This window comes from Phacochoerus africanus, chromosome 8 (assembly GCF_016906955.1).
Source record: "Phacochoerus africanus isolate WHEZ1 chromosome 8, ROS_Pafr_v1, whole genome shotgun sequence".
Classification (NCBI taxonomy): Eukaryota; Metazoa; Chordata; class Mammalia; order Artiodactyla; family Suidae; genus Phacochoerus; species Phacochoerus africanus.
The window spans coordinates 71,934,138-71,959,392 of record NC_062551.1 but is presented as its reverse complement, the minus strand read 5'-3'; the positions used below and the strand labels follow the sequence as shown (position 1 = coordinate 71,959,392).

The window sequence follows — 25,255 nt, the reverse complement described above, 5'->3', positions numbered from 1 at the left end:
CCATATGCTGCAGGAGCGGCCCAAGAAATAGCAAAAAGACAAAAACAAAAACAAAAACAAAACTTCTGGCTTTTTTAGGGGGTCATTTGCCTTTACTGACGAACCTCAGATAAGGGGCCTATTTTAAGAACTGCAATAAAACTCTTTGTGAGAAGAGAAAACCAACATCTGAGTATTTACTTGTATACCTTTAATTCAAATTCAAATACAATCTTCAAAATGTACAGATTCCATATTTGCTAATTCACCTACTCACTAAACGTCATGTGTCACCCCAAAAGAACACAGGCAGTGCCTTGCAGACAGATGCCGAGCAGCGGAATGTTTGAGTCCCCTGAGGTCCATGTTTCCAGCTGGAGCTGAATAAGGCAACGCTCTGCCTTCGCATTTCAGCTCACAGGAGTCCGTTTAGTGCCAAGTTTTTTGCACTTTTAAAGAGCCGCCAAGCACTGTGCTGAAGTGCCTTCCAGAGGAAACACATGTGGTGGATAAGCTTCACCGAGGCAGGAGTTACAGTGCCGCTGGCCGTGCAATTAACAAATCAATACGACATATAAGTAAGGCGCCTTTAAGCAAACACACATTTAAGAAGCTCATAGACTGATCCGCTGAGGAACGTGATGACCAGAGGCTTACAGGCACCTAACCAAGTGGGGCCATGATTGCGTATTCAACAACTCAGCATTCACAGCAACTTTCTAGAACATAACTACCACAGACAGTGAGACTCAGGCGGACACTGGTACCCAGGTGATAAAGAGCACAGGTAGCTCTTTGGGGCAGTACCTGAAAACTCGAGCTGCATGAAAGCACTTTGATTCGTCTGAGGAGCTCCCTGCTCCTCGTGCAACAGAGTCACGGTCCCTCGCTGCAACTGCAAGTTCAGTTTGGCAAAGACATGGTCTCGCTTTGTGTACGTGTTCATACAAGAGGCGTCTGCAGTGGGGTCAAAAAACTCCTCAGAGCCTGAATGTGAGGAAGAAAAGACTTGAAGAAAAAACATGGGAGGGCGTTCCCATTGTGGCACAGTGGAAACGAACCTGACTGGGAACCATGAGGTTGCAGGTTCGATCCCTGGCCTCACTCAAGGAGTCAAGGATCTGGTGTTGCCGTGAGCTGTGGTGTAGGTCACAGAGGCGGCTGGGATCTGGCGTTGCTGTGGCTGCAGTGTAGGCCAGCAGCTGTAGCTCCAATTAGACCCCCAGCCTGGGAACCCCCATATGCCACAGGTTTGGTCTTAAAAAGCAAAAAAAAAGAAAGAAAGAAAAGAAAAAAAAAACATGGGAAAGTTTAAAAGCCTCCAATTATGGTCCTGGTGACACTACGTATTTTTCCCGTTTTTTAGAGAAGAACTCCAAGGTCATGGAGTTTATTTACATCTACTCATCAACGTAAAACAACCGAACTGCTTTATAAGGGCTCTTACCAACTTACTATCAAAGGACAACGCTGAACTCCCGATCGAGTTCAGCCTGAGGCAGCCCTGCCAGTGCGATGCGATGTTCCACGTGGCACCATCCCGACGAGCGGCCACTAACCACAGCGCCTTGAGCCCTTTGGCCAAGGCGGTGGCTGGCCAACTGAGCTAGTAAATTTTTCCTTTCGTTTTAATACAGTAAAATAGCTATTTGTGACTACAGTTACCATACTGGACAGCCTGGGTCTAAAGGTGGCTCTGGACTGTATTCAGGGCTCCAAGTTTGAGACTTTTGCTCAGACTTCATTCTCTCAGGACTGCTGCCACTCAGACCCACCAGCAGCCACACCAACATTCACATTCAGTAACAGAGATGCAAACGAAGTCTCTTTTGAAAATTCCCCTGCCTCTAGGAACAAGAGACAAACTGCTTCACAAATGTCTACTTATTTATCTGAAATGTTTCACAAATAGCAGTGAACTGTGAACCAAGTGTCCCCTTCACCGCAGCGGAGAAGGGCAAGGGACAGCCGGCTCCCACCTTACCCAGGATCTCCTCGGGCGTCCACTGCGCCTGCCGCTCTGCTGTCAGCCCTTCGCCTGGCCTCCCTTCAGGGCTGTGCTGCCCATACCAGCCGCCCCAGCCAGGAAACCAGGACTGAAGGTACTGCAGCATCCCACCGCCTCCACCACTCTCCGGGTCTCCGGGAGAGTCCCCAGGGGACTCAAACTGAGGCTCCCGCAGGCTCTATATCAATCAAAAAGGAACACACATGAGGGGCCAGAGGCAGAAACAGGGAGGGGAGTGCCTCTGCTCGCTCTCTGTCCCCCAAAGAGGCACTCAGAGCACGCTGGGCCCGGGCACCTCTCCTCACAAAGCGTCTCGTACCTCGGCCAGTTCTTCCTGTTTGTGGAATCGTTCATGAACCAGCTCACGCAAAATCTTCAATTCCTCGAAGCTCTGCTCCTCTTCAATCCGACACATTTCCTCCTGTTTGGGTGAAAATAAAAACAAACAAGCACTATAGGTATTACGGCTCCAGAGGAGGCGGACAGCTTCCCCAAGCACCCCGATACCGCGAAGGAACCCGTGTGGTCCCCAACATTTCAAAGGCCAAAACACAATGCAGATACAAAGTTCCATCACTGCTACGGTTCTGGTTGAAAGAGCTTTTCCATGTAACCCCAGCAGGTTCTACGTGATCTCTGAGACTCCTGGTGACGAGAGAGGGAGCCCTGAGTTGCAAATGGGTGACACGTACGAGTGCTGCTGGAATATCCCAACTCTGCACAGAAATGACAGGTTACTGAGCGACTTCACGTGCTCCATACCTCACCTGAGTCAGCAAGATGGCTAGTTATTCTATGACTCTTCCCCCTTCGGATGAGGAAACTGAGGACCAAGTTGACACAGTAAGTGTGGGGGCCTCCAGCTCCCTTCTGTTTCATGAGCAAGGAGGTGGCCATTTTAATCTGCTTTATGCTAGTTAGCAGAGAGCAATGGTGGCCAGCTAGATGCAGATGCAAAGCAGAGTCAGCTGCCCCAGCGGTTCCTTCCACCTTACCACTGGGAAAGAGAGGATCATATGTGTTTACGTGTTATAAATTAGCTGTGATTTCGAGTTTCCTCTCCCTCCATGTCTTTGCCTGGGCCTTTAAGAAAATCAGCCAAAACAAAAGGTCTGGTTTATTCCGCCCTTTTCATAAGGTCTCTGTGCCAGTGACCATGCCTGACCCTGGGGACAAAAGCATTAGCCAAGTGACTGGGTGAGGAGCGGTGAGAACACCCAGGGATTCGCACTGCTGCTGGGGACCAGAGCAGGGTGCTCTCTCAGGCTGCATGTGTCCCCCCCAGACTCATACACTGGAGCCCTAACCTTCCCTGGTGATGGGACTTGAAGGCGCCCTGAGAGGTGAAGAGGCTTAGATGAGGTGGTGAGGTGGGAGCATCAGATGGGATTGAGTTCCCTTAGCAGAAGGGGAGGCAGAAAGATGCCTCCACCCAGGAAAGGCCAGGTGAGCACAGGGAGTGGCGGCTGCCCACAAGCCAGGAAGGCCGTCTTCCCCCAGTGCTTTGATCACGGACCTGGAAGCCTCCAGAACTGTGAGAAACAGATGTCTGCCGGCGAAGGCCCCCAGTCGGTGGAACGGGTATTGCAACCCGAGCTAAGACAGGTGCCAGAGGGAAGCTGAGAAGGATTTCCTAGAGAAAGAGTTAATGAAGAGACAGCACCCACGGCAAAATACAGGAAACAGTCTAAACGGCTATGGGAGAAAACTGACACTCACAAAACTGAAACAAATCAAGGAGGAAAGCACTCTCCACTGCCCTCCCGAAGAGACCGAGGCAGAGAGACTAGAGAGAGACAGGAGGGGGCTCCAGGCTGGGACTTGGGGACTGCCAGTTCCAAGAGTGTCTGGTCCTGCAGTTAAGTGACACAGGGGCTCGCCTCCCTCCCGCTTCACACCCTCTGCCGGGCCTCTGCCTCCAAAACCCCAAATCCAATCAAGTCTACTGGAATTAGGAAAGTCCATAGAGATCAGGTACAGACTTTGGAGGAAAAGAGTTAGGATCAGGCTTTGAGGAGACATGAGTGACAAGAGGAGAAACCTCTCTGGGCCCTGCACGCAGAGCTGGGGGGTGGGGAGCATGCCCAGAGGCCTGGCAGGACCACAGCCGGCCTCTCCTCAAGCAACAGAAGGTGGGAGATGCTTCCTGTCAAGACAAAGCGAGCCTTCCAAGAAGTTCTCGCCGAGGAAGGCTAAAACAAGATCCCTAACAAAGACCTGATTTCTTCACGGAGTCCATTTTCTTCTGCCTTTGAGAGAGATTCTTATCCTCTGATGGGAGACAAGACAGCAGCCCCTCACCGTGTCGTCTGCCGACAGCAAGCCTCCTTTCAACTTGGTGAAGTATTTGTCAGTGTAAGACACGGCATCGCGGGCCCGGTGCAACAGGAAGTCCCACGTGCAGCGCGTCCTCTGCTCCCGGATCTCGTGCAGGTTGGCGTTCAAAGCAAAGTACCACCACTCTCGGCAGCTGAAACATTTCAGAACCGTCCGATTACCAACCGAGAAAGGGGCAAAAATGCTGTCGACCCAGGGCGACCCACAACACACCACTCCCACTCCGAGACACCTTCTTCTCTTGCCTGCCAGCAGTTTACGCCTCGAACTCAAGTACCATCAGGCTCACCTCAGCGTGCGTGGACATGAATCTACTGGCAAAGCACATCGCCATGACCGATCCCCAATTTATACTCCAGTAATAATACATTACTCAACTGGTCTCAAGTCGCCACTGCCAGAAAATCAAGTTGTGGCTACATGCTAAATACCACCGCAAGATAATCAGCAACAAGTCAACTATGTCAGGTTTCAATGAAATACTTCAGGAAGGACTGGAAACACACAGGGTCTTTAAAAAGTTTTAATACGTTGACGAGGCAAGTTTATCACACCTCCATGAAAAGATGTATTTTTGCCATAGGTGTTATGAAGTGTGCTCTATAAATGGGGACCAAGCAGCTTTGGAGGAAAGACAGACAGCAGTCGGTTCAAGAGTGCTGCAAAGTATTGACTAACAACTAGATCCCACCAGGGCAATGCCAGTGTCCTCGCTAAGTGAGACCAAGAGGTCCTTCTCCATCCCACCACCCCGACCTAAGGCTACAACCCGAGACACCAGATAAACATACAGTAAGAACATCAACGATGATAAGCAACAGAAACGGTATTTTAAAGACTGAAAAATGGACTATAGTTTCCTTTTGGGGGGGGCAGCACCCACAGCATATGGAGGTTCCCAGGCTAGAGGTTCAATCAGAGCTACAGCTGCCGGCCTACCCCACAGCCACAGCCACGCAGGATCTAAGCCGCATGGGTGACCGACACCACAGCTCACAGCAATGCCAGATCCCACTGAGCGAGACCAGGGATCGAACCTGCTTCCTCATGGATACTAGTCGGATTCCTTACTGCTAAGCCACGATGGGAGCTCCTCGACTGTCCTTTTATCTCCAACCACATTGAAAAGACAGCGAGGCACATTCCCATCTACGTACAAATAAAGAACCTGCTATAAAATGCGTTTCAGACACAACAGCTTGATTGACAAGCCTTACTTCTCAGACACGGCCACTCTGGGTTTCCATTTCCGGAACTTCGCCTGCCTCTCCTTTCGTTCCAGCTCCTTGAGGAATTCCATGATTTGCCGGTATTGCAGCTTTTTTTTGGAGGTTAAGAGATACAGGTTAGAAGCAGTGTGTTTCTTTTGCTCAGTTAAAACGTATACATCACAGGAACAATTCGTATCAGCTAACCCACTGGGTTGAAATCCAGCACAAATTGGAAGAGCAAACTCGAGGGGCATTTCTCCCTGAACCACCGTCGGTGAGGCTTTCACATTTACCGGCTCCTGTACTCTGGGCTCAGCACGGAACACAGCAGGTCCCAACTAACCCGAGGGGACCCCGCCCCCGACCCCCGCCGCCGATCCAACTGTCTGAGGACGGTGGGCTCTGCACCCGCCACAGGAGGAGAGTACCTGGGAGAGTTTCAAGGGAATGGTCTCCAGGTGAATATCGCATTCGATACGGGGAGCGTGCCGAGACCTCAGCGGCTCTTTGGAGCAGTTTCTCTTCAGGAGCGCGGACGCGCACACAGGCGCCAGGATGTAGTGATGATCGCGCTGGTCCACGCTCCTGTCCATGGCCTCCTGAGCATCACGAGAAGGCCCGTCGTTAGAGTACGTGTTTGCAGGATTAAGTCGCACGTGGGGACGTTACCTAATCTACAGCGCGCATCAGAATCTAAAACCAGGATAAAACTGGGACTCTCAAGCTCTTTTATTTTATTTCTTACTAGGTAATACACTCACGTGGTTTAAAACTTCAAAGGACAAAAAAAAGGGAAATCTCCCTCCCTATGCCCATCCTCCAGCCACCAAGTCAGAGGTGACCAGTGATTCCAGTTTCTGATGCATTCCACCAGAGGTGTTCTGCATATTCCGGCAAATCCATGATTTTCTGGTTCTATAGCCATTCTTACACATGCGGTATACAGGCCGTTTTGCCTTGGTTTGAGAAACTGAATGCTATGTCTTTGAGGCTATGGCATGCTCATCATAAAGAACTTTGCCTTTATTTTTTGGTAGTTACACATTGTTTTACTGTATGGATGCACAGCATTTATTTAGTCAAGTTAGCAAAACAAAAACCATTCTGCACAATAGCATGCAAGCCAAAGATAATCGTGATTGAGGGGAGGAGATGAGTCCGTTTTCTCCATTTCACTTAAACCATCTACAATTGCTTCACAAAAAGATTAAACTGAGATCTTGTTTTAATATCCTCCACAAATAGTAACACTTCATAATCAATGATTTATAATGACTTTCTAAATATTTCCTTTTTTTTTTTTAAATCCTTTCTGGCCACACTCAGGCCAGGGATCAAATCGGAGCCAGAGCTGCAACTGACCTATGCTCCAGCTGGGCCAGCCTCAGATCCTTAACCCACTGTGCCAGGCCAAGGATTGAACCCACACCACAGCAGGACCCAAGCTGCTGTAGTTGGATCCTTAACCCACTGCGCCACAGTGAGAACTCCTTTCTAAGTACTTCTTAAAGAAAGGCCACCAGAGGTGAAATTTCAACACAAAACATAGTTAAGAAACTGCTCCTTTAAGAATCAGATCTGGTGCTTTGTTCTTTGATTATCTGGATGCCCAGTACAATGGCGGTAGAGATCATGGAGAACTCTAACGTGTTAAATGCAGGCAGTGGAACACCATGCAGTAGTCAGAAGCAATGAAGTATAAACAGCAACACTGTGAACCACCTTAAAAATAGAGCTTTAAGTGAAATAAGGGAAACAAAGAAACTATAATACACTATAATCTATAATAAATGTAAAACATACACAAAACCCCATACATTGTTCAGAGGTACACGTAGAGCAAGTACCCCAAGCAAACATACTCAAGGGCGTGTGCCTATGGAGGGAGATGGGGTGAGAATGGGGACAGAGACGCAGGGAACAAACCGTAAGAGGCAGTGATCTCAGCCCCCTTCACTTTGGTGTTGGATCGTAACAGAGCCCTGCCAGAACCATACCTGCAGCTCCACCTGAGGCAAATCCCCCAATAAAGTGCAGTCGACATCCCAATAGATGCTAAACTCTGCCACATCTAACTGCTTTTTCCGCATTAATTTCTGCACCTGAGGGAAGACAGGGAGGAAAACAAGATTCTTTATTCTCAAATGGACTCAATCCACTCAAAGGGCCATTTGGGGAGAATCACACATCGGCCACTTGGCAAGGTGCTGAGGGTACAGAACTGAATGAAAACATGGTTTCGCTCTTAAAGAGAGTCCAGAATCTAGCTAACTGGAAATACGAAGATGCAGACGATTTCAATTAGGCAGAGGGAAGCCGCAGCAGCAGAATATAGAAAATGCTATAAGCAAACAAAGGGGAAATGTCACTGCACAGATGAGTGTCAAAAACCGTGTAAGTTTCAGACAAAGGAGGGGAGGGAAGGACTGGGACGCACTTCAAAGACCAGGGCCAATGACACAAAAGGCCTGTGGCCCCAGAGGACGGCGAACGCATCGTGTAACTGGACCACTGCCCTCGGGCACGGGGGCAGGCCTGGCGTGTGGACACATATTTGGAGGGCAGAGTTGGTGAAGGGTTGAGAAAAGAAAGTAGCTTGGGGATGTTACGAGGTGCTAAGTTGATTAGTTTCCTGCACCCCCGAACCTGTGAATGGGACCTTATTTGGAAATAGGGTCTTTGCAGATGTAATGAAAGTAAAATGAGGTTGGACTAGATTGGAGTGGGTCCCAGTCTAATCATTTGCGTCCTTATAAAAGAGAAAAGAGACACACAGAGGAGAAGGCTGTGTGCAGATGGAGGCAGAGACTACGGAGACGTATTCACAGGCTGGGGAAGGCCAAGGCAGCCACGACAAACAAGGAGGGAGGCGTGGGAAAGGGCCTCCCTCAGAGCTGCCAGCAGCAACCAACCCTGGTAACACCTCGATCCTGGACTCTGGCCTCCAGAACTAAAGAAAATAAACTTCTATTGTTTTAAACCAACCATTTGTTATCTCAGACCCAGGAAACTAACACACTAAGAAGTGTGTCACACTAAGGAGTTTGGGTGTCATGCTCTAAGGCACAGGGAGCCGCTGAGGGTCTTGATGTGGACACGCACCAGGGTCAGGCCTGTGTCTTAGAAACAACCCTGGCAACCGTGCACAGTGGAGCTGCCCCCCTGAGTCATGAGTGTGTCAAGATAATGAGCAAGATGATAGGATCGTGACATTTTAGGAATATAGTGACCCTTGAAAAACGTGGGGGCAGGGGCACCCACCCTCCCCTCAGTGGAAAATTCACATACAACTTTAGAGTCAGCCCTCTGTAACCCGGGTTCTGCATCCGAGGATCATTTGTCACTGTAGCATATACTTAATGAAAGAAATCTGGGTGTAAGTGGACCCACACAGTTCAAACCCACGTTGTTCAAGGGTCCACCGTACTTGGTTACTCTGAGCTAAGCACCTCCAGCCCCTGGCAGCCACATCCATTGGCCCCAGGGTCCTGGCCAAGTACCATCCTCCTTCTCTCTGTGCCGTGACGTGGCAAAGGCTGAGAAGCATCATTGCTAGAGATTGAATCAAGAGCCTGGGATGGAAGCAAGGAGGTCACGGAAGACAGGACTCTATCAACCCAGGCAGATACAGGGTCCTGAACCTGGACAGTTGTGAGGACGACAGGAAGAGCCACATCTGAGACATTCTGCAGGAAAAACTGGCAGGAGATTGTGAACAAACGGATATGGACGTTGAGGAATGAGAAGTGAAAGCATGAGCACAGGCTTGCAGAAACCGGTGCTGTGGGTAAGAACACGCTCCAGAGCAGGGACGGCAAAGTTCTTCTGGGAAGGGCCAAATGGCAAACATTCAGGCCTTGTGGGCCAAAGGGTTTCTGGCGTAGCTACTCCACTCTGCCACTGGAGCACAATGTGTAAATGCAGGGGCGTGGCAGTGATTCACTTTATTTACAAAAACAGACAGGGTTGGATTTGACCCACAGTCTGCCTGATCTAGAGCAGGTCCACCTGGATTCGAGATCTGGCTCCGCCACTCACTCCCTCCTTCGCTGCTTTGCATCCTTGGCTGCAGGACAAGGATAACAGTGATGGGGAAAAGCAATGCGAATTCAACGAGGTAAATCACGGAAGGCACTGAGAACGGTGCCTGGCACACAAAAGGGCTCTAAAGATGTTAGTTTTCAAGTGTTTGTTTTTTTAATAAACATTTACTAACATGTTAGAGAATAAAGGAAAAAAGTTTTGGGGAGTAAAATGGGCAGATGAGGTCATTTGGGTTATGACATGCCTAAAATGCCACAAAAGCGTCCCTATAGGTAGTTCGAGACCTTGAATATGAAGGTCAGAAGAGGGGTGGAGAATGGACTTCAAGACGTGGATGCCATTGGCAAATATTTCCAGGTGGCAGCAGAAACCTTGAACAGAATGAGTGCCCTCCCCACCCCCGAGAAGATGCACAGCGTGAGAAGAAAACCAAAGATGAAATGCTCTCTGCACTTCCGTTTCCTTGTGTGTAAAATGCACCAACACTGAATGGATAAGTGAAATAACAGCAAGTCAGAAAAAATTAACTATTTCCCTATTCAGCAAAAGACAAGAGACATCCACACCCAGCAAAGTACACAGGGGAAAGGTGACCTCACCGACATAACACGAAAGGACAATGGGCAGAGCGCCAGTGCCCCAGACCCAGCGCCTTCCTCCCAGGTGGCAGTCCTAGTTGGTACTCACGGGCTCATTCACGGCATTTTGCATGGACACATTCTTAATGCAGACACCGAACGCGAAAGGATGCGCGGGGTTGGTAAGGCCGTCTTCAAAGCGCAGGTGGACATCTTGAATTTTTAACTGCAGGGGGAAAGAAAAACCACACACTTAGATACCTGCTGCAGGCAGAATACCAGAGGTGAGGGTCAAACTGCCCTTCAGGCACTAAAAACCAGGGCAGGCATTTTATACAAACGCCACACACCTATCTGATACTCTAAGCTCCAAAGAGAGTTATAATCACAAACTGGACATGCATGGCATTTCTTTGTAATTATTGCCATCTCCAGAAAAGAGTTAAGATACTTTGAATAAAATCATTTCAGAAGACACCTGAAACAGTAGTCGATAACTGGCCCTCCCTCCCTGATGGTATCTTAATCTTCCTGTGTCCCCAAACCTGGACACAGGACCACCAGCAGGGCACATCCCCTTTGCACTTATCTACTTCCTTTGCCCCCAAGGCGGGCTACACAAAGGGCACTCTGCTTCAATGAATTAAAAAATATTAGGGAGTTCCTGTCATGCCTCAGCCATGATGAACCCATCTAGTATTCCAGAGGACGCAGGCCTCCTCAGTGGGTTAAGGATCCAGCGTTACCGAGAGCTGTGGTGTAGGTCACAGAAGCGGCTGGGATGTGGCGTTGCTGTAGCTGCGGTGTAGGCCGGCAGCTGCAGCTCTGATTCGAGCCCTCGCCTGAGAACTTCTACATGCTACAGGTGTGGCCCTAAAATAAATAAATACACAAATAAATAAATTTTTTAAAATTAAAAAATTAAACTTATAGTTACCATATGACTCAACAATTCCACTCTCAGGTTTATACTCAAGAGAACCGAAAACATATATTCGCATGATACCGTATACATGAATGTTTATAGAACAATACTCCTCACAGCCAAAAAGTGAAAACAGCCCAAATGTCTCTCAACTGATAAACGGATAAACAAAATGTAGTATAACCTAAGAATTGTAAAAACTCTAGGTATGAGCACTCCCATCAAATCCCTACACTAAGAGACTCGATCAGATTTTAACCTGGCTTCTAGCAGCCTAAGGCTGTGTCCCTGGGACATTCCATCCTAGTCCTGAGCTCCTGTCTAGAAAAGCTCAGAGCTGTTTATTCAGCATTTACTGAAAAAGGCTCACTATGGAGCATCCTTCCTCTGCCCTGTGGGATGGGCACACATCTCCTACAACTCGAGGACCTAAAAGTCATTTCCCTGAAAGGTAAGCATCAGGTCGGAGGGGCCCGTCTCTGGTCTCCTGGGAGGAGGGGGCGTGGCTAGCAGACACCACTGGCCTAATCACACCTATACACCGAGTTGCCAGCCCTTGTAATCTTTCACCTGAGCCCCTCCCCCACATACACACCCCCTCATTCTCCCTTTAAAAGGCCTGGTGACCTCTGTACAAATTGGAATGGAGCTCTACTCTGTCCCCTACTGTCGGCAGTCACCGAATAAAATCTCTTTTCACCACTTTAACTTCACTCCAGCTTTGTTCCTCTTTGGCAGTCCATACAATGGCGTATATTACTCAGTCACACAAAGGAATAATGTACTGACACATGCCACAACATGGATGAACCCCGAAAGCATTATGATAAGAGGCCGGACACAGAAGGCCGCACAGTGCCCACTGATATGAGATGTCCAGAATCGGCAGATCCATAGAGAAAGTAATCAGCGGTTGCAGGGGCTGGAGGGATCGGGATATTGGAAGTGGCTGCTAATGGGGTCTGGAGCTTTTTTTGCGGGATGATGCAACTGTTCTGGAATTAGACAGTGGTGAGCAATACACAACTCTGTAAATATGCCCCCCAAAAACAAACAAACCACTAGACTGTACATTTTAAAAGTGTGAACTTTATGGGATGTGAAATAAATCTCAATAAAGCTATTACTAAAAATAAAATTAAAATAATGAGGATTTTTTTTTTAAATCAGTGACAGCTAAAATAAACTGTCTGAAAAAGAATTCAAAGCAGTCACCACCTCAAATGTACTGATTTTTTTACCAACGTTATGAAACTTATAAAGCCAACAACCTCAGACTGTCATTTTGGGGGAAGTGAAATACCTTAAAAACATGGAGTTAAGGATCCGGTATGGCTGTGGCTGTGGTGTAGGCCGGCAGCTGCAGCTCTGATTTGACCCCTAGCTTGGGAACCTCCATATGCCATGGGTGTGGCCCTAAAAAGAGAGACAAAAAAAAAAAAAAAAGGCTTGTGTCACCTTGGCATTGCAAGAAAACCTGGAGGTAATAGGTACAGGCTAACTCTCATGACATTTGTGAAAATTTCTGTGGACTTGGATCTGGTTTTTTGGGGACAAACAAAACTGTCATTAAAGCAGAAAATATGGCCAACAGTCCTGGAACTGTAACTATCAAGCTGCCCCCACATACATCAGGGAGAGATTAAGTATCTTAGGCTGTTCACAACACACTGGAAACCACAGAGCCCACCTCCCCCCTTTCGCAGATGAAGAAACTGAGACCAGAGGTTAAGTGATTTGCCCTGAAACATTACAGTGATGAAGACTCGGGTGGCCTGGCTTCTTAGGAGGCTAATCCTTCAGCGAGTGGGATTTGAATATTCAAAAAGAAAATGAAATGTCAGTGAAACGAAAACTCCTACTCACACTAACCGAAGCAAGAAAAACCTGTGTCTGCCCAGAGCTGGAGTTGCTTTTCAGGTCTTCCCTGTGGCACCACCCGAGGAAAGGCACTCCCGAGCAGCCAGCGAGCTCTGCAGACACCCTGTTAGCAGTTAAACCCACAGGAAGCAAGCAACCAAGACGTGAAATCATTTCGGCTTGAGCGATCCCTATTGCGTTCATAGTTCCCGAAAGCCCTGAGGACTTACTTCAATATTCTCCACAATTCTGGTAACTACCGAGGCAGTCACTGAATACCAGTAGGATTCCCCTTTCTGCTGGCGTTCGTTCTACGAAGGAAAGAGCAGGTGTTAGTGGAAGCTAGTGCTTCACTCATTTGGTGAGTCTCACCACCACCGCTCCACGGGCAAAATGATTTCTGCCTTGCCTTCCATTTTTCCTCCAGGGCTTGAAGGAGAGCTTTCTTGCGTTCCCTTTCCAACAGCTTCTCCTTTTCATCATTGAAATCCTGTATTTTTTCAGGGGCTCCAATTAAGTGAAGGCTGGAGATGGAGATCACCCAGGGGTCCACGTGGGGGCGATAAAAGGGAATCTGAAGGGTTACTTTCCCAATTAAGCCTGGGAAAAGGAAAGTCTTGTTAAATGCCTGCACACATTTTAAATTCTATTTTTCCATATTCTTCCAGTTTTAAGGAGTATTACTATTTTTACCATTTACTTTTTAATTTAAGAAAGCAAGCAGCAGGTGCTCACACATGTGACACAAATGTTAGTAGGCTGAGCTCTGTAAGAAGGAGGCATGATAAACTAGAAGCTGGAAAAAGGTCCGTGTGACTCTACCATATCAGGTGCAACACCTCCCCTCTGGAAACGACCTCTGCCCAACTGGACTACATCATAAACTTCCCACGGCACCTGCACAAGCCCGTGGGCACAAAACTCACTTCTTGTTCATGATTAATTAGCTGGTCGATAGGTACTTATTGGGAGTTAGCAGACTGAGAATGTGTCCAGTCCTGATCACAGTATCCGAAACATAAGCCATACCGCAGCGGCGCTCTAGGGGGAAAGAACTCCGATTCTGCATGACAACTCGGCTGACAGGAACACTAAATGGCCTGGTAGAACGGTGACATGTATTTCTCAAGTTCTACCACTTCCAGCCAAGCCTCCTAGAACACAAGCCTTCTTTAAATTCGATTAACAAGAGGCAAATCAGCACTAGGAAATAATGCATAAGAATATGAGAACTGGGAGTTCCCGGTCGTGGCTCAGCAGAAACGAATCTGACTAGGAACCATGAGGACGCAGGTTTGATCCCTGGCCTCGCTCAGTGGGTTAAGGATTCAGCGTTGCCATGAGTTCTGGTGTAGCTTGCAGACGCGGCTCGAAATCTGGTGTTGCTGTGGCTGGGGTGCAGGCCAGCGGCTACGGCTCCGATTTGACCCCTAGCCTGGGAACCTCCACATGCCGCACGTAAGGCCCTAAAAAAGACAAAAATATATATATGTGTGTGTGTGAACTGTCTTAACGGATCTTTCAGAGATCCCAACTAACGGTCTGCCTCTGAAAGCAGCACATGTTATCAGAGTGTGATCCTTACTGTCTAAGATCAAGAATTCGAGCAGGATCAATAGGTTATATTTAAGATAACAGAGTATCTTTAAGATCAAGTGATCAGGTGGGTAATCCAATAACAAATAAAGAAACTTTACAACAAATAATTAAAAAAAAAATTTTTAGTGTTCACCTTATCTAGCAAAATGAAAGCTTTCTACATTTAATATATATAATACATATATATTATATATACACATACAAATACATTGTATATATTACATATGTATTACAACTATATCTATATTATATGTATATATATAATATGTATACATGTATGGGGGGGCGTGCCTGCAGCATGCAAAATTCCCAGGCAAGGGATCAAACCTGTGCCACAGCAGCAACCAGAGCCACAGCAGTGACAACGCCAGATCCTTAACCCGCTGCACTACAAGAGGACTCCCAATAAAATTTATTTCATAACTGAAACCATACACCAATTTTCACAACAAAGAATTTTAACAATAATTAGTGCACAGCTGCAATTCTAGTATAAATTAATTGGAGGGACAATTATATGACAACAAAATATAACTTCTGTTACATTTCAAAATAAGGACCCCCCGTTTATCTAGAACAGAAGTTCTCAGACTTTAGTAAATATAAGAATCGTCTGGAGTACTTATTAAAGATACGGATTTAAAAAACCCACAAAAAGACAAAAAAAAAAAAGGAGTTCCCGTCGTGGCGCAGTGGTTAACGAGTCTGACTAGGAACCATGAGGTTGCGGGTTCGGTCCCTGCCCCTGCTCAGTGGGTTAAGGATCCGGCGTTGCCGTGAGCTGTGGTGTAGGTTGCAGACGCGGCTCGGATCCCTTGTTGCTGTGGCTCTGGTGTAGGCCAGTGGCTACAGCTCCGATTCGACCCCTGGCCTGGGAACCTCCATATGCCGCGGGAGCGGCCCAAAGAAATAGCAAAAAGACAAAAAAAAAAAAAAAACCCAAACATGCAGGTTCAACAACACTCCCTGGGAGGTTCTGACTCAGGAGGTCTGAGGGCCACCCTGAAGATCATCTTGATACTGGTGGCCTGGAGGTCCGCACTTGAAGACTGATCTAAACTCTACCCTTGGAGTTCCCTGGTTGGCCAGCAGTTAAGGATCTGGCATTGTCATTTCTGTGGCACAGGTTCAATCCCTGGCCTGGGAACTTCTACATGCTATGTGCACAGCCAAAAAAACAAACAAAAAAAAAGAACTCTATCCCCTTCCTACCCTGTCTCTTCCAGGCTAACAAAACCAAACCCGAGGACTTTCAGTTTTCATGTCCCAAACAACATAACATTCCAAACTGCCTCCCTCTCCCTTGTTCCACATACCAGCTTTGACTTCAAATGGTAATTCCAGTTCTTTCAAGGCATCTTTCTTTAAAGGCAAGTTTTCTAATTCAACAGCACCTAAAAAAATAAAAACACCGTAACATGTTCATCCAACATATGCAATAGGTGCCTTCTCTGTGCAAATCAGTGACGGGCAAAGGGAGAGTCTCCCAGCCGGCCCAGGCTACACCAACATGCTTGCTCTGTACTAAGCTCCTGACCAGCCCGCTCTTCCGCATCAGGTCTGAAGCCTTTCAACAGATGAAGGACTTAGTCAGGGATCTAACTTACTCTCTAATGAGCCAGACAGTAAATGTATTAGGCCTGACATCTTCTGTTGTATCTTCTCTTTTCGTTTTGTTTTACAAACCTTTAAATATGGAAAGGCCATCCTCAGCTTGCAGAAGGATCTGGCCAGCTGGCCCATTTACAGATCCCTTGTTTAGACTAATATTCAGAGGTCCATTAACATCTGAATCACCTGGGGTGACATGCCGACTCCTGGGGCCCTTGCCCTGACATCTCCAGGGTTAAAACAGAAATTTGCAATTATTAACAAGCTCTCCTCCCCTACCCCCCAAACAGGTATATTCGACACAAGGTCTGAGAGCCCACGAGAGGTCAATAAACTGGGTCATCGGGAGGCATGATCCTCTCTCTCCCGGAGACCACCCCATGCTCTCCTCTGCGCCTCCACTCGCAGGTGTAAGAAGCAATCAGCCAGCAAAGGCATGGACAGGACCACTGCTGAAGGCCCTTTTCAGAACCAGCTTTTGTAATCACTGAAACTCAGAAGGACAAGATGTCTCCAGAGCAGTCTGAAGGAACAGTCAGGCTGGGTACAGCCAGGTCTCGGACTCTCCCAACTACGGAAACCAGCCCTTCACACTTATGGACTGACCCTGACCCTGTGCTAAGCGCTGTGCTGGCCGCTGGGAATATAAAAAAGGCAGGGTCTCCATCCTCAAAGAGCAGGGAGACCACAGTTTTACAAAATTGTGTGTGCAATACAATTTCCTTGTCACTTCAATCCATCTGAAGTATGGTATCAGGAACAGGGAGTACAAGGAGTTCCCATTGTAGCTCAGCGGAAAGGAACCCAACTAGCAACCATGAGGATGTGGGTTCCATCCCTCGCCTGGCTCAGTCGGTTAAGGATCCGGCGCTGCTGTGAGCTGTGGTGTAGGTCACAGAAGTGGCTTGGATCCAGTGTTGCTGTAGCTGTAGTGTAGGCTGGCAGCTACAGCTCTGATTTGACCCCTAGCCTGGGAACTTCTACATGCCTCAGATGTGGTCCAAAAAGACAAAAGACAAAAGACAAAAAAAAAAAAGAACAGGAACAGGGAGTACAGACAGAGGCCACCCAGCAATCATTAACTGGTAAGAGAACCCAAAAGAAAGGAAAGCAATTCTGTTCCTCCGAAGATAAACTAATATGGGCAACGTAATGATTTTTCCATTTGAATGACTGTTTAAAGACTTGCGAGTTACCGGCATCTAAAGAGGTATCCAAAGCTAGCATTTTGGCAGATTCTGAGCAAATGCACCCAATTTGTTTACAGACTTGCAGTAACATCTGTCCACATGGGGCTCCACATACCTTAAGACTAACTACAAGGAGAAGTCAATATATCCCAGAGAGCCCAGAAACAACCCTGCATCCACACTTGGGGAGAAAATGATCTTTGGGGGGCGGGGCGGGGGGGGGGGGGGTGGCGGACACGAAACATGTTCCTTATCAGTTGAAACTAAAGGGAGGAAAGTATGGAGTTTCTTCCTCTTTTGAAGAGCAACATGTGCAACTTGAATCACGTGCCCTATTTTTCAATACCCAAATCTGTCACAAAGGCAGATGGCCCTAGGTCTCTGGCTGCTGCCCAGCTCGAAGAAGTAGAAGCAACTATAGGCAATCCACGCGGCAAAAAATTAAAGCAGCAGAAGCACAGAGAGCAGAGGAGGTGGTCTAGAAAGGAGAGGACCCAGAAGAAAGGATGAGAAGAAACAGCAGCCTACAGCAAGTCAAAAACAAGGGCATCACACAACACAGACCAAAGGCTTCCCCACCCACACAGACATGTACCCACAACAGGCTCTGCTGCGAAAGGCCCCTCCCAGGGACCAGGCCTCAGAGTGCCCAGCATAGGTGGGCAGCTTATAGATGATAACATTCATTGATTTCCAGGCAGGTAACTTGCAGATTTATGTATGCATGTCTCTCTCATCCAAAAACTCTTCACATCAGATTAACAAGACTCTAATCACACTGCAGCACTACTCACAATAGCCAAGACACAGGAACAAGCTAAATGTCCATCGACAGATGAATGGATTAAGAAGATGTGGTACATATACACAGTGGAATACTTACTCAGTCATAAAAAAAGAACAGAATCATGCCATTTGCAGCACATGGATGGAACTAGAGACTCTCGTACTAAGTAAGTCAGAAAGAGAAAGACAGATACCATGTGATATCATTTCTATCTGGAATCTAGTATATGGCACAAATGAACCTATCTACAGAAAAGAAAAAACTCATGGACATGGAGAAGAGACTTGTGGTTGCCAAGGAGTGGAGGGGATGGACTGGGAGTTCGGGGTTAGGAGATGCAAACTATAGCATTTGGAGTGGAAAAGCAAAGAGATCCTGCTGTACAGCACAGGGAAGTCTATCTAATCACTTGTGATGGAACATGATGGAGGATAATGTGAGAAAAAGAATCCATATATATGTATAACTGGGTCACTCTGCTGTACAGCAGAAATTGACAGAGCACTGTAAATCAACTATACTAAAAAAAGAAAGAAGAGGAAGAAAGAAAGAAAGAAAGAAAGAAAGAAAGAAAGAAAGAAAGAAAGAAAGAAAGAAAAGAAAAGAAAAAGAAATCTAATCACTAGAGCCAGGATGAATTTAGAGTAATAGCTAATGACTACTCAGTCCTCTTCCCTCGGCTCCAGATCATTTAAAGGGCCAACCTGAGGCTCAGAGCTTATACAAAGAAAAAGCAGGGGGAATCTAAACGTATGGCCACAGCCCAGAGTTCAGACTGCTACCTTCCAGCCCCAAACTGTCCCAAACATGCCCTGCAGGTTTCATCCTTCTGTAGTTACCACCCACTCCAGCCACCTAATAAAATCAAGACCCACTCAAAAGCCACCTCCATGAAAGCCTTCCCTGAGTCCTAGAGACAGAATGAACGGTTCTCTTCCCACTGCGTTAGGCCTGTGTCTCTAGTGTAACAACTTAATATGTATACTGCCTTGTATTACAGTCCCCTTATTTCTGTCCCCCAGACAGGCCAATGGCTCACTGGGGGCAGGGACTACAGAGGTGATGATAATGGTGATGACACCGACGGTGATGAGACTGGCTTCACTTAGTGCAATCTTACTACATGCCGAGCACTTCATATAAATTTCATTTGATCCTCACAAAAATGAGGAAATACTATTATTTTCTCCATTTTTAAGATAAGAAAAATGAGGCTTAGAGGAAAAGCAACTCGCTTAAAAATCACAGAGCTGGTGGAGTTTCCGTCGTGGCACAGTGGAAGCGAACCCGACTAGGAACCATGAGGTTGCAGGTTCGATCCCTGGCATTGCTTAGTGGGTTCAGGATCCGGCATTGCCGTGAGCTGTGGTGTAGGAACCACATGTTTACAACCTGACTTGTCTTTCTCTAGATTGTTAAAGGATTCCATCTCGAATTGAGCAAAGAGAACATAGGAGAAGGAGAAGAAAGCAGCTTCCCAATCCCCACACCAAGTCCCTGGGTTGCATTTACCAAGTATCGGCTTATAAAAGCTAAAATCTCTCAAGCTTTAGGTAGTTCACTACTCAGCAGGACAAGACCTCAAGAATTCTGTTGCAAGATCTCACAGTAACATACTTTAAAACTTCTACTGGTGTCTATTATATGCCAGCAGGACAGAAGCTTTACCAGTCACTGCATGTGATCCTTATAGCAACTCTGTAGAGGTATATCACCATCTTTTTCCAGAGAAACTGAGGCTCAGGTTCAGTGACACACAGGAGTTGAGGCCAAATCCAATGCAATTCTCACGAAATCCTGGCTGCCCCCATAAAGCTTTATAAAACTGAAAAATTAACCGGGGTAAAGCACAGTCACCAGTAGTATGGTCCTTTTTTTTTTTTTCTTTTAATATTTGATAGTTGCCTAAAATCTACAACAAAACAACTACACACTTAAGTTACCCTGTAATAATAAGCGGTGTCATATGGGAAAAAATTATTTCCTTTTACACTACTTAGTACAAATCCATCTGGCCATCCAGGGTTATTATTTTCAACACAACAAAAAGAATATTAAAAAATAGAAATGTAATCTACAAAGCATACTTTACCAAGAAGACACATGTACTCACCTTTCAGAAGGGCAACAGAGAGCTGGTCAGTGTTCAGGTTATTGACGTATTTCCCCAGATAGGTATTGAGGACCCAGGCTACAAGACCTTCCAACATGTCTATATCCTCAAGACAAGGTGTTTAAAGCTCATGGATCATTCATTTCTCTCTCTCATGGTCACAGAAGAATCTATGACAAAAAAAAAAAATGAAACGAACAGAAACACCAGACAATTTTTCCAAACTGATTTACTCCTCTACCTGCCCTGAAGGTGGAAGAATGCAGAAAAGATGGGGTGACCAATGTTCATAGCAGCACTACTGACAACCAAGACATGGAAGCAAACTAAGTGTCCACCAACAGACAACTGGATAAAGATATGGTATATGTAGATTCACTAGACTACTACTCAACCCATAAAAAAGAATGAAACATTGCCATTGGCAGCAATATGGATGGACCCAAAGAACATCAAACTAAGTGAAGTCAGAGAAAGACAAATATTAAATGATATCACTTATATGTGAAATCTAAAAAATAATACAAATACAGAAACAGACTCACAGACATAGAAAATAAATTTATAGTTACCTAAGGGGAAGGAGAGGAGGAATGAAGTAGGAGCATGGGATTAACAGATATACACTACTATATATAAAATAGATAAGTAACAGGGATTTACTATATAACAGGGAACAATATTATATTATTGCATGACAACCTATACAGAAAGTAATCTGAGGGAGTTCCCGTCATGGCTCAGCGGTAACGATCTCAACTAGCATCCATGAGGATGCAAGTTCAACCCCTGGCCTCACTCACTGGGTTAAGGATGTTGCATTGCCATGAGCTGTGGTGTAGGTCGCAGAGGTAGCTTGGATCTAGTGTTCCTGTGGCTGTGGTGTAGACCAGCAGCTGCAACTCAGATTCAACCCCTAGCTTGGGAACTTCCATATGCTGCGGGTGTGGCTCTAAAAAGACCAAAAGAAAAGAATCTAAAATGTATATATACAACTGAATCAGTTTGCTGTACACCTGAAACTAACACAATATTGTAAATCAACTATACTTTAATTAAGAAGAAAGACGGGATGAAAAGCACTGTAAGATGCCCTTAGTAATAAATGAAGGGCCAAACCAATACATTTGCATTTTGACACAGTTACAAGGAAGAGTCACTTATAAATTTACCGAAAATTACCTACAAAAATCTCAAAATTTTTTGATGTAACTGATCATTAAAGTGCTTGATTTTGATAACTGACGAGGGGAGTACTCTGTCCTGATCAGAGCTTCTCATGTGACAATGTCTAGATGAGATGGGGGGTGGGGGTGCTGCTACTTGTACTGAAGAGTAGAGACCATAGAAGCTGCTAAACTTGCTGCAATGCACAAGATCGTCCCCCTGCCCCCAGCGAAGAATTATCCAAAGCAATATGCTAATGGTACCGATATGCTAACCGTACCAAGGTTGAGAAAACCTGTCCTAGATTAAGGCAAAGTGGCCTAAGAGATTGTATCAGTTAACTTCACGTTCTGCACTTATCCTCTTCAAGGCTTCCCAAAGTCAACTGTGCAAATTAGTTCAGGAGGACCATCTATAAAATAATATAAATGGAAGGGAGGCAGCAGCAGTTTATCCCTGTTCTTCAATGTCCTGCAACTGCATTACTGGTACCTGGATGCCAGATGATGCTGATAAAATGAACTACCTTAGCCAGGAATTAGAAACAGCAGAATTCCTCTGCTTCCAGTTACAGCATTAATATTCAGTACTGAATTACTACTGCCCATTATAGCTGGTGTGTATTAGCATTACAAAAAAAAGTAGATTGTTTTCAGTACCACGAAAAGTTAACCTGAGGGAACTTGAGACACAAAAGTTTAACCGGGTTCCGAGATTGCTCAGCTAAGCAGGTCCTAGCTAGAACGGTGGGCTCCAAATCTTGCTCTAGCCAAGCATGTCAGACGCCAGCCGGCCAAGCCTGACCCTCCAGGTTTGCTGCACCTTGTTCTCACTTGGAAATGGCCCTTTCAGGATTCTTCCCAAACCCTTTGCACGAACACCAGTGATTCATCTTAATGCCAGAAGATGCTCTTATCCCAACTGAAAGAGTTAACTTCCAAGAGAAATTGGCTGTTATTTGTCAACAGTGTTTTACATTCCCAGACAAGATTAACTTTTGTCTACAATGACAGTAAAAACATTTAAGAAAATAAATAGCATTTGGCAAAATACTGATTCCTTTCCCAAGACCTTTTTTTAAAAAAGCTAAATTGTATGCAAAACCAGGAATCTTCTAAAAATTATTGGGTGCTTTATTAAAGAATAGATGACAAGAACAACTTTCTTAAAATAAGAAATGTTTAGGAGTTCCCGTTGTGGTGCAATGGTTAATGAATCCGACTAAGAACCATGAGGTTGCAGGTTCGATCCCTGGCCTTGCTCAGTGAGTTAACATCCCACATTGCTGTGAGCTGTGGTGTAGGTCGCCGATGCGGCTTGGATCCTGTGTTGCTGTGGCTCTGGTGTAGGCCGGCGGCCACAGCTCCAATTCGACCCCTAGCCTGGGAAACTCCATATGCCGCGGGAGCGGCCCAAGAAATGGCAAAAAGACCAAAAAAAAAAAAGAAAAGAAATGTTTAACTGCCTGAGGAAAGGAAACACTTCTTTATTATAACTTTAAACTAGTAAATCTGTGAAAACAAAACGTGAACCCCTCATCCAGTCTCACCATGTAGACTCCAAACACACTTAGGCAGAGAGCCAAAGTCCGAGTACTCTTTATTTTTGAAGTTACTGCCATTGATTCCGGTCCTAAATGCCAACAAACTCTCTGAACGGCCAACCTACAAGTGCTCTCCCAACAGCAGGGAACGACTGTCAGTGGGTACAGAAGATCAGGCCAACCCCACTTCCCCTGAAGGTGGACGAAGGCAGAGCACAGATTAAAAGAAGATGGAGTGAGGAGAACTGGAAGACGCCCTGGGCAGTACATAGAGGCCCAAGCCCGACGTCATCCATTAGCTCCGCTCAGCATCTCACCAGGCATGAGGCCACTTCAAGGATTCCCTGAAGGAATCCGGTGTCAGGAAGAGCCGCCAGACTGGCCCGAATCCCGCAGTGTTTACACTCCGGTCCATCAGGGCTTCTAGGCAGCTGCCTGGCATTAACCCCCAAGTGGCCTCCCCCGTTTGGTGGGGCAGGTGGCACTGGGGGGTCAGTGCTCAGCCCACGGGCAGGCAGACAGCCTGCCATGACCTTGAGCCAGGCAGCTCCCTCGAGGGGCGGCTGGAGCCCTGAGTAGGAAGGGCTGGCAACAGGACGTGGGCGCGGAGGCGACGGCGCTGAGGGCTGCGGGCACTCGGGGCTCGGAGGCCGGGGAGGGGCGGGGGCCAGGCCCGGGGTCCCGCAGGAAGGAGACTGCCCAGCAGGCGAGTCTCCCCCAGCCCGCCCGCCGCCTCTTGGCTCTCGGAACCCTATGTCCGCGCTCCATGGGCCGTAGACCCCACCTCCAGATAGAGCCTGGAGGGAACGGCGCCGGGGGTCCCAGGCTCAGCCAGGGCGTGACCCCGGGAAGCGAGGGGTAAAGCGAGGTTTGAGGCCTGATGTCCCCACCCCACAGCATGAAACCTGGAGAAGGCGGTGGTTAAGACACTCTGGAGCCTCGATCTTGGGCACAAGACGGGGGAGCTCACACCCTGGGCTCCCGCGTGGAGACAGAGTCTCTGGCGGGGAGACGCGGGCTAACACCCCTCTGAACCCAGAGCATTAGGCAGCCCCGATCCTGGAAAGGGTGCGGGGTCGGGCAGGGGTTCGGACTCCCCAGGACACAGACGCCGGAGACCCAGGAGGCTCGGGACGCCCGAACCTGTGGCTGGGGTGCCCTCGGGGCCTCGGACGCAGGGGTCCGGGTCAGGGCAGAGCACTCGGGGCTGTCGGGGGCTCGGACGCCCCAAGGCTCCCCGAAGGGGCTCAGGTGGCCGGAGGGCCGGACGCCGGGGTCCCCGGTCTCCCAGCGCTGCGCTCCCCACAGGCGGGCCCGGGCCCTCAGGTCTGAAGCGGAGCGGGAGCGGCCGATCGCGGGCCCACACCCTCCCTGAAGCCCTCGGCCCTGCCCGGGTCCCTGTGCCACCCCGCCTCGGCCCGTACCTGTCGCTGTCCCGGGCCGCCCACCCCAGCCCGGCAATGCGCGGCGCTTCCCCTCCGCTGCTCCTCAATGGCGCTGGCCGGTGGCTCAGGCCCGCCCCGACCCGACCAATCGAGCGGGCGACGCGCCAGCGCCTGGCCAGCCGAGCGCCGAATCATCGAGCAGGCGCCCCCTGGCGCCCGCGGCCGCTGCTGCAGAACTGCCCGCCCCTCCAGGGCTCGCAGGTGCTGGGCATGAAGCAGGAGAAAGGCCCAAACAGTCCCCTGGAGGGGGCTGCAGGTTGGGAGGATAATATTTAGGCCATAGCGGCTCAGACTTTATTGGAACCCAGGATTCTTCCTCTTACTACGGCTCGCCCTCAGTCGGGCCTCCATTTAAGCAGGTGCAGGAGTTTGCTAAAACGTAACTCAGATGATTCCACTTGCTTAAAAAGTGCTTCCAGGAGTTCCATCGTGGCTCAGGGGTTAACAAATCTGACTAGGAACCATGAGGTTGCGGGTTTGATCCCTGGCCTCGCTCAGTGGGTTAAGGATCCGGCGTTGCTATGGGCTGTGGTGTAGCAGACGCGGCTGGGATCCCATGTTGCTGTGGCTCTGATTACACCCCTAGCCTGGGAATCTCCATATGCCGCAGGAGTGGCCCTAGAAAAGGCCAAAAAAAAGAAAAAAAAAGAAAAAAAATAAAAATAAATACAGCTCCCCTCATCCATTACCCTGTTATAGTATCTTCACAGCATTTAATGCTACTTGAGATAAAATTATCTTATTTATTCATTTATACCAATACGGTCTTCTTTCCTCACCCTGAAAGTTCCCTGAAAGCAGAAATTTTAACTTTCGCAAATGCTCCTTCAGTACTTAGACATGGCCTAGCCCAAGAAA

General features: G+C 47.6%; 1 protein-coding gene across 5 annotated transcripts in view; it reads right to left on the bottom strand.

Moving 5' to 3' along the window:
* VPS13D (vacuolar protein sorting 13 homolog D) overlaps positions 1 to 24,482 on the bottom strand; it is a 255,497-nt gene extending 231,015 nt beyond the window's left edge. For 4 of the 5 annotated variants that reach the window (XM_047791889.1, XM_047791884.1, XM_047791885.1 and 1 more), the window contains exons 1-13: positions 24,377 to 24,482; positions 20,243 to 20,412; positions 15,858 to 15,935; positions 13,352 to 13,542; positions 13,173 to 13,253; positions 10,267 to 10,383; positions 7,533 to 7,637; positions 5,964 to 6,134; positions 5,542 to 5,642; positions 4,289 to 4,457; positions 2,307 to 2,408; positions 1,964 to 2,165; positions 787 to 966 (exon numbers count right to left, since the gene is read on the bottom strand). In XM_047791889.1, the coding sequence (XP_047647845.1) occupies positions 787 to 966; positions 1,964 to 2,165; positions 2,307 to 2,408; positions 4,289 to 4,457; positions 5,542 to 5,642; positions 5,964 to 6,134; positions 7,533 to 7,637; positions 10,267 to 10,383; positions 13,173 to 13,253; positions 13,352 to 13,542; positions 15,858 to 15,935; positions 20,243 to 20,339 (1,594 nt within the window). In that variant the 5' untranslated portion in view covers positions 20,340 to 20,412; positions 24,377 to 24,482. The remainder of the gene's footprint in view (positions 1 to 786; positions 967 to 1,963; positions 2,166 to 2,306; positions 2,409 to 4,288; positions 4,458 to 5,541; positions 5,643 to 5,963; positions 6,135 to 7,532; positions 7,638 to 10,266; positions 10,384 to 13,172; positions 13,254 to 13,351; positions 13,543 to 15,857; positions 15,936 to 20,242; positions 20,413 to 24,376) is intronic. The other variant, XM_047791886.1, reaches the window with a different exon arrangement.
* Between the last annotated feature and the right edge of the window lie 773 nt (positions 24,483 to 25,255).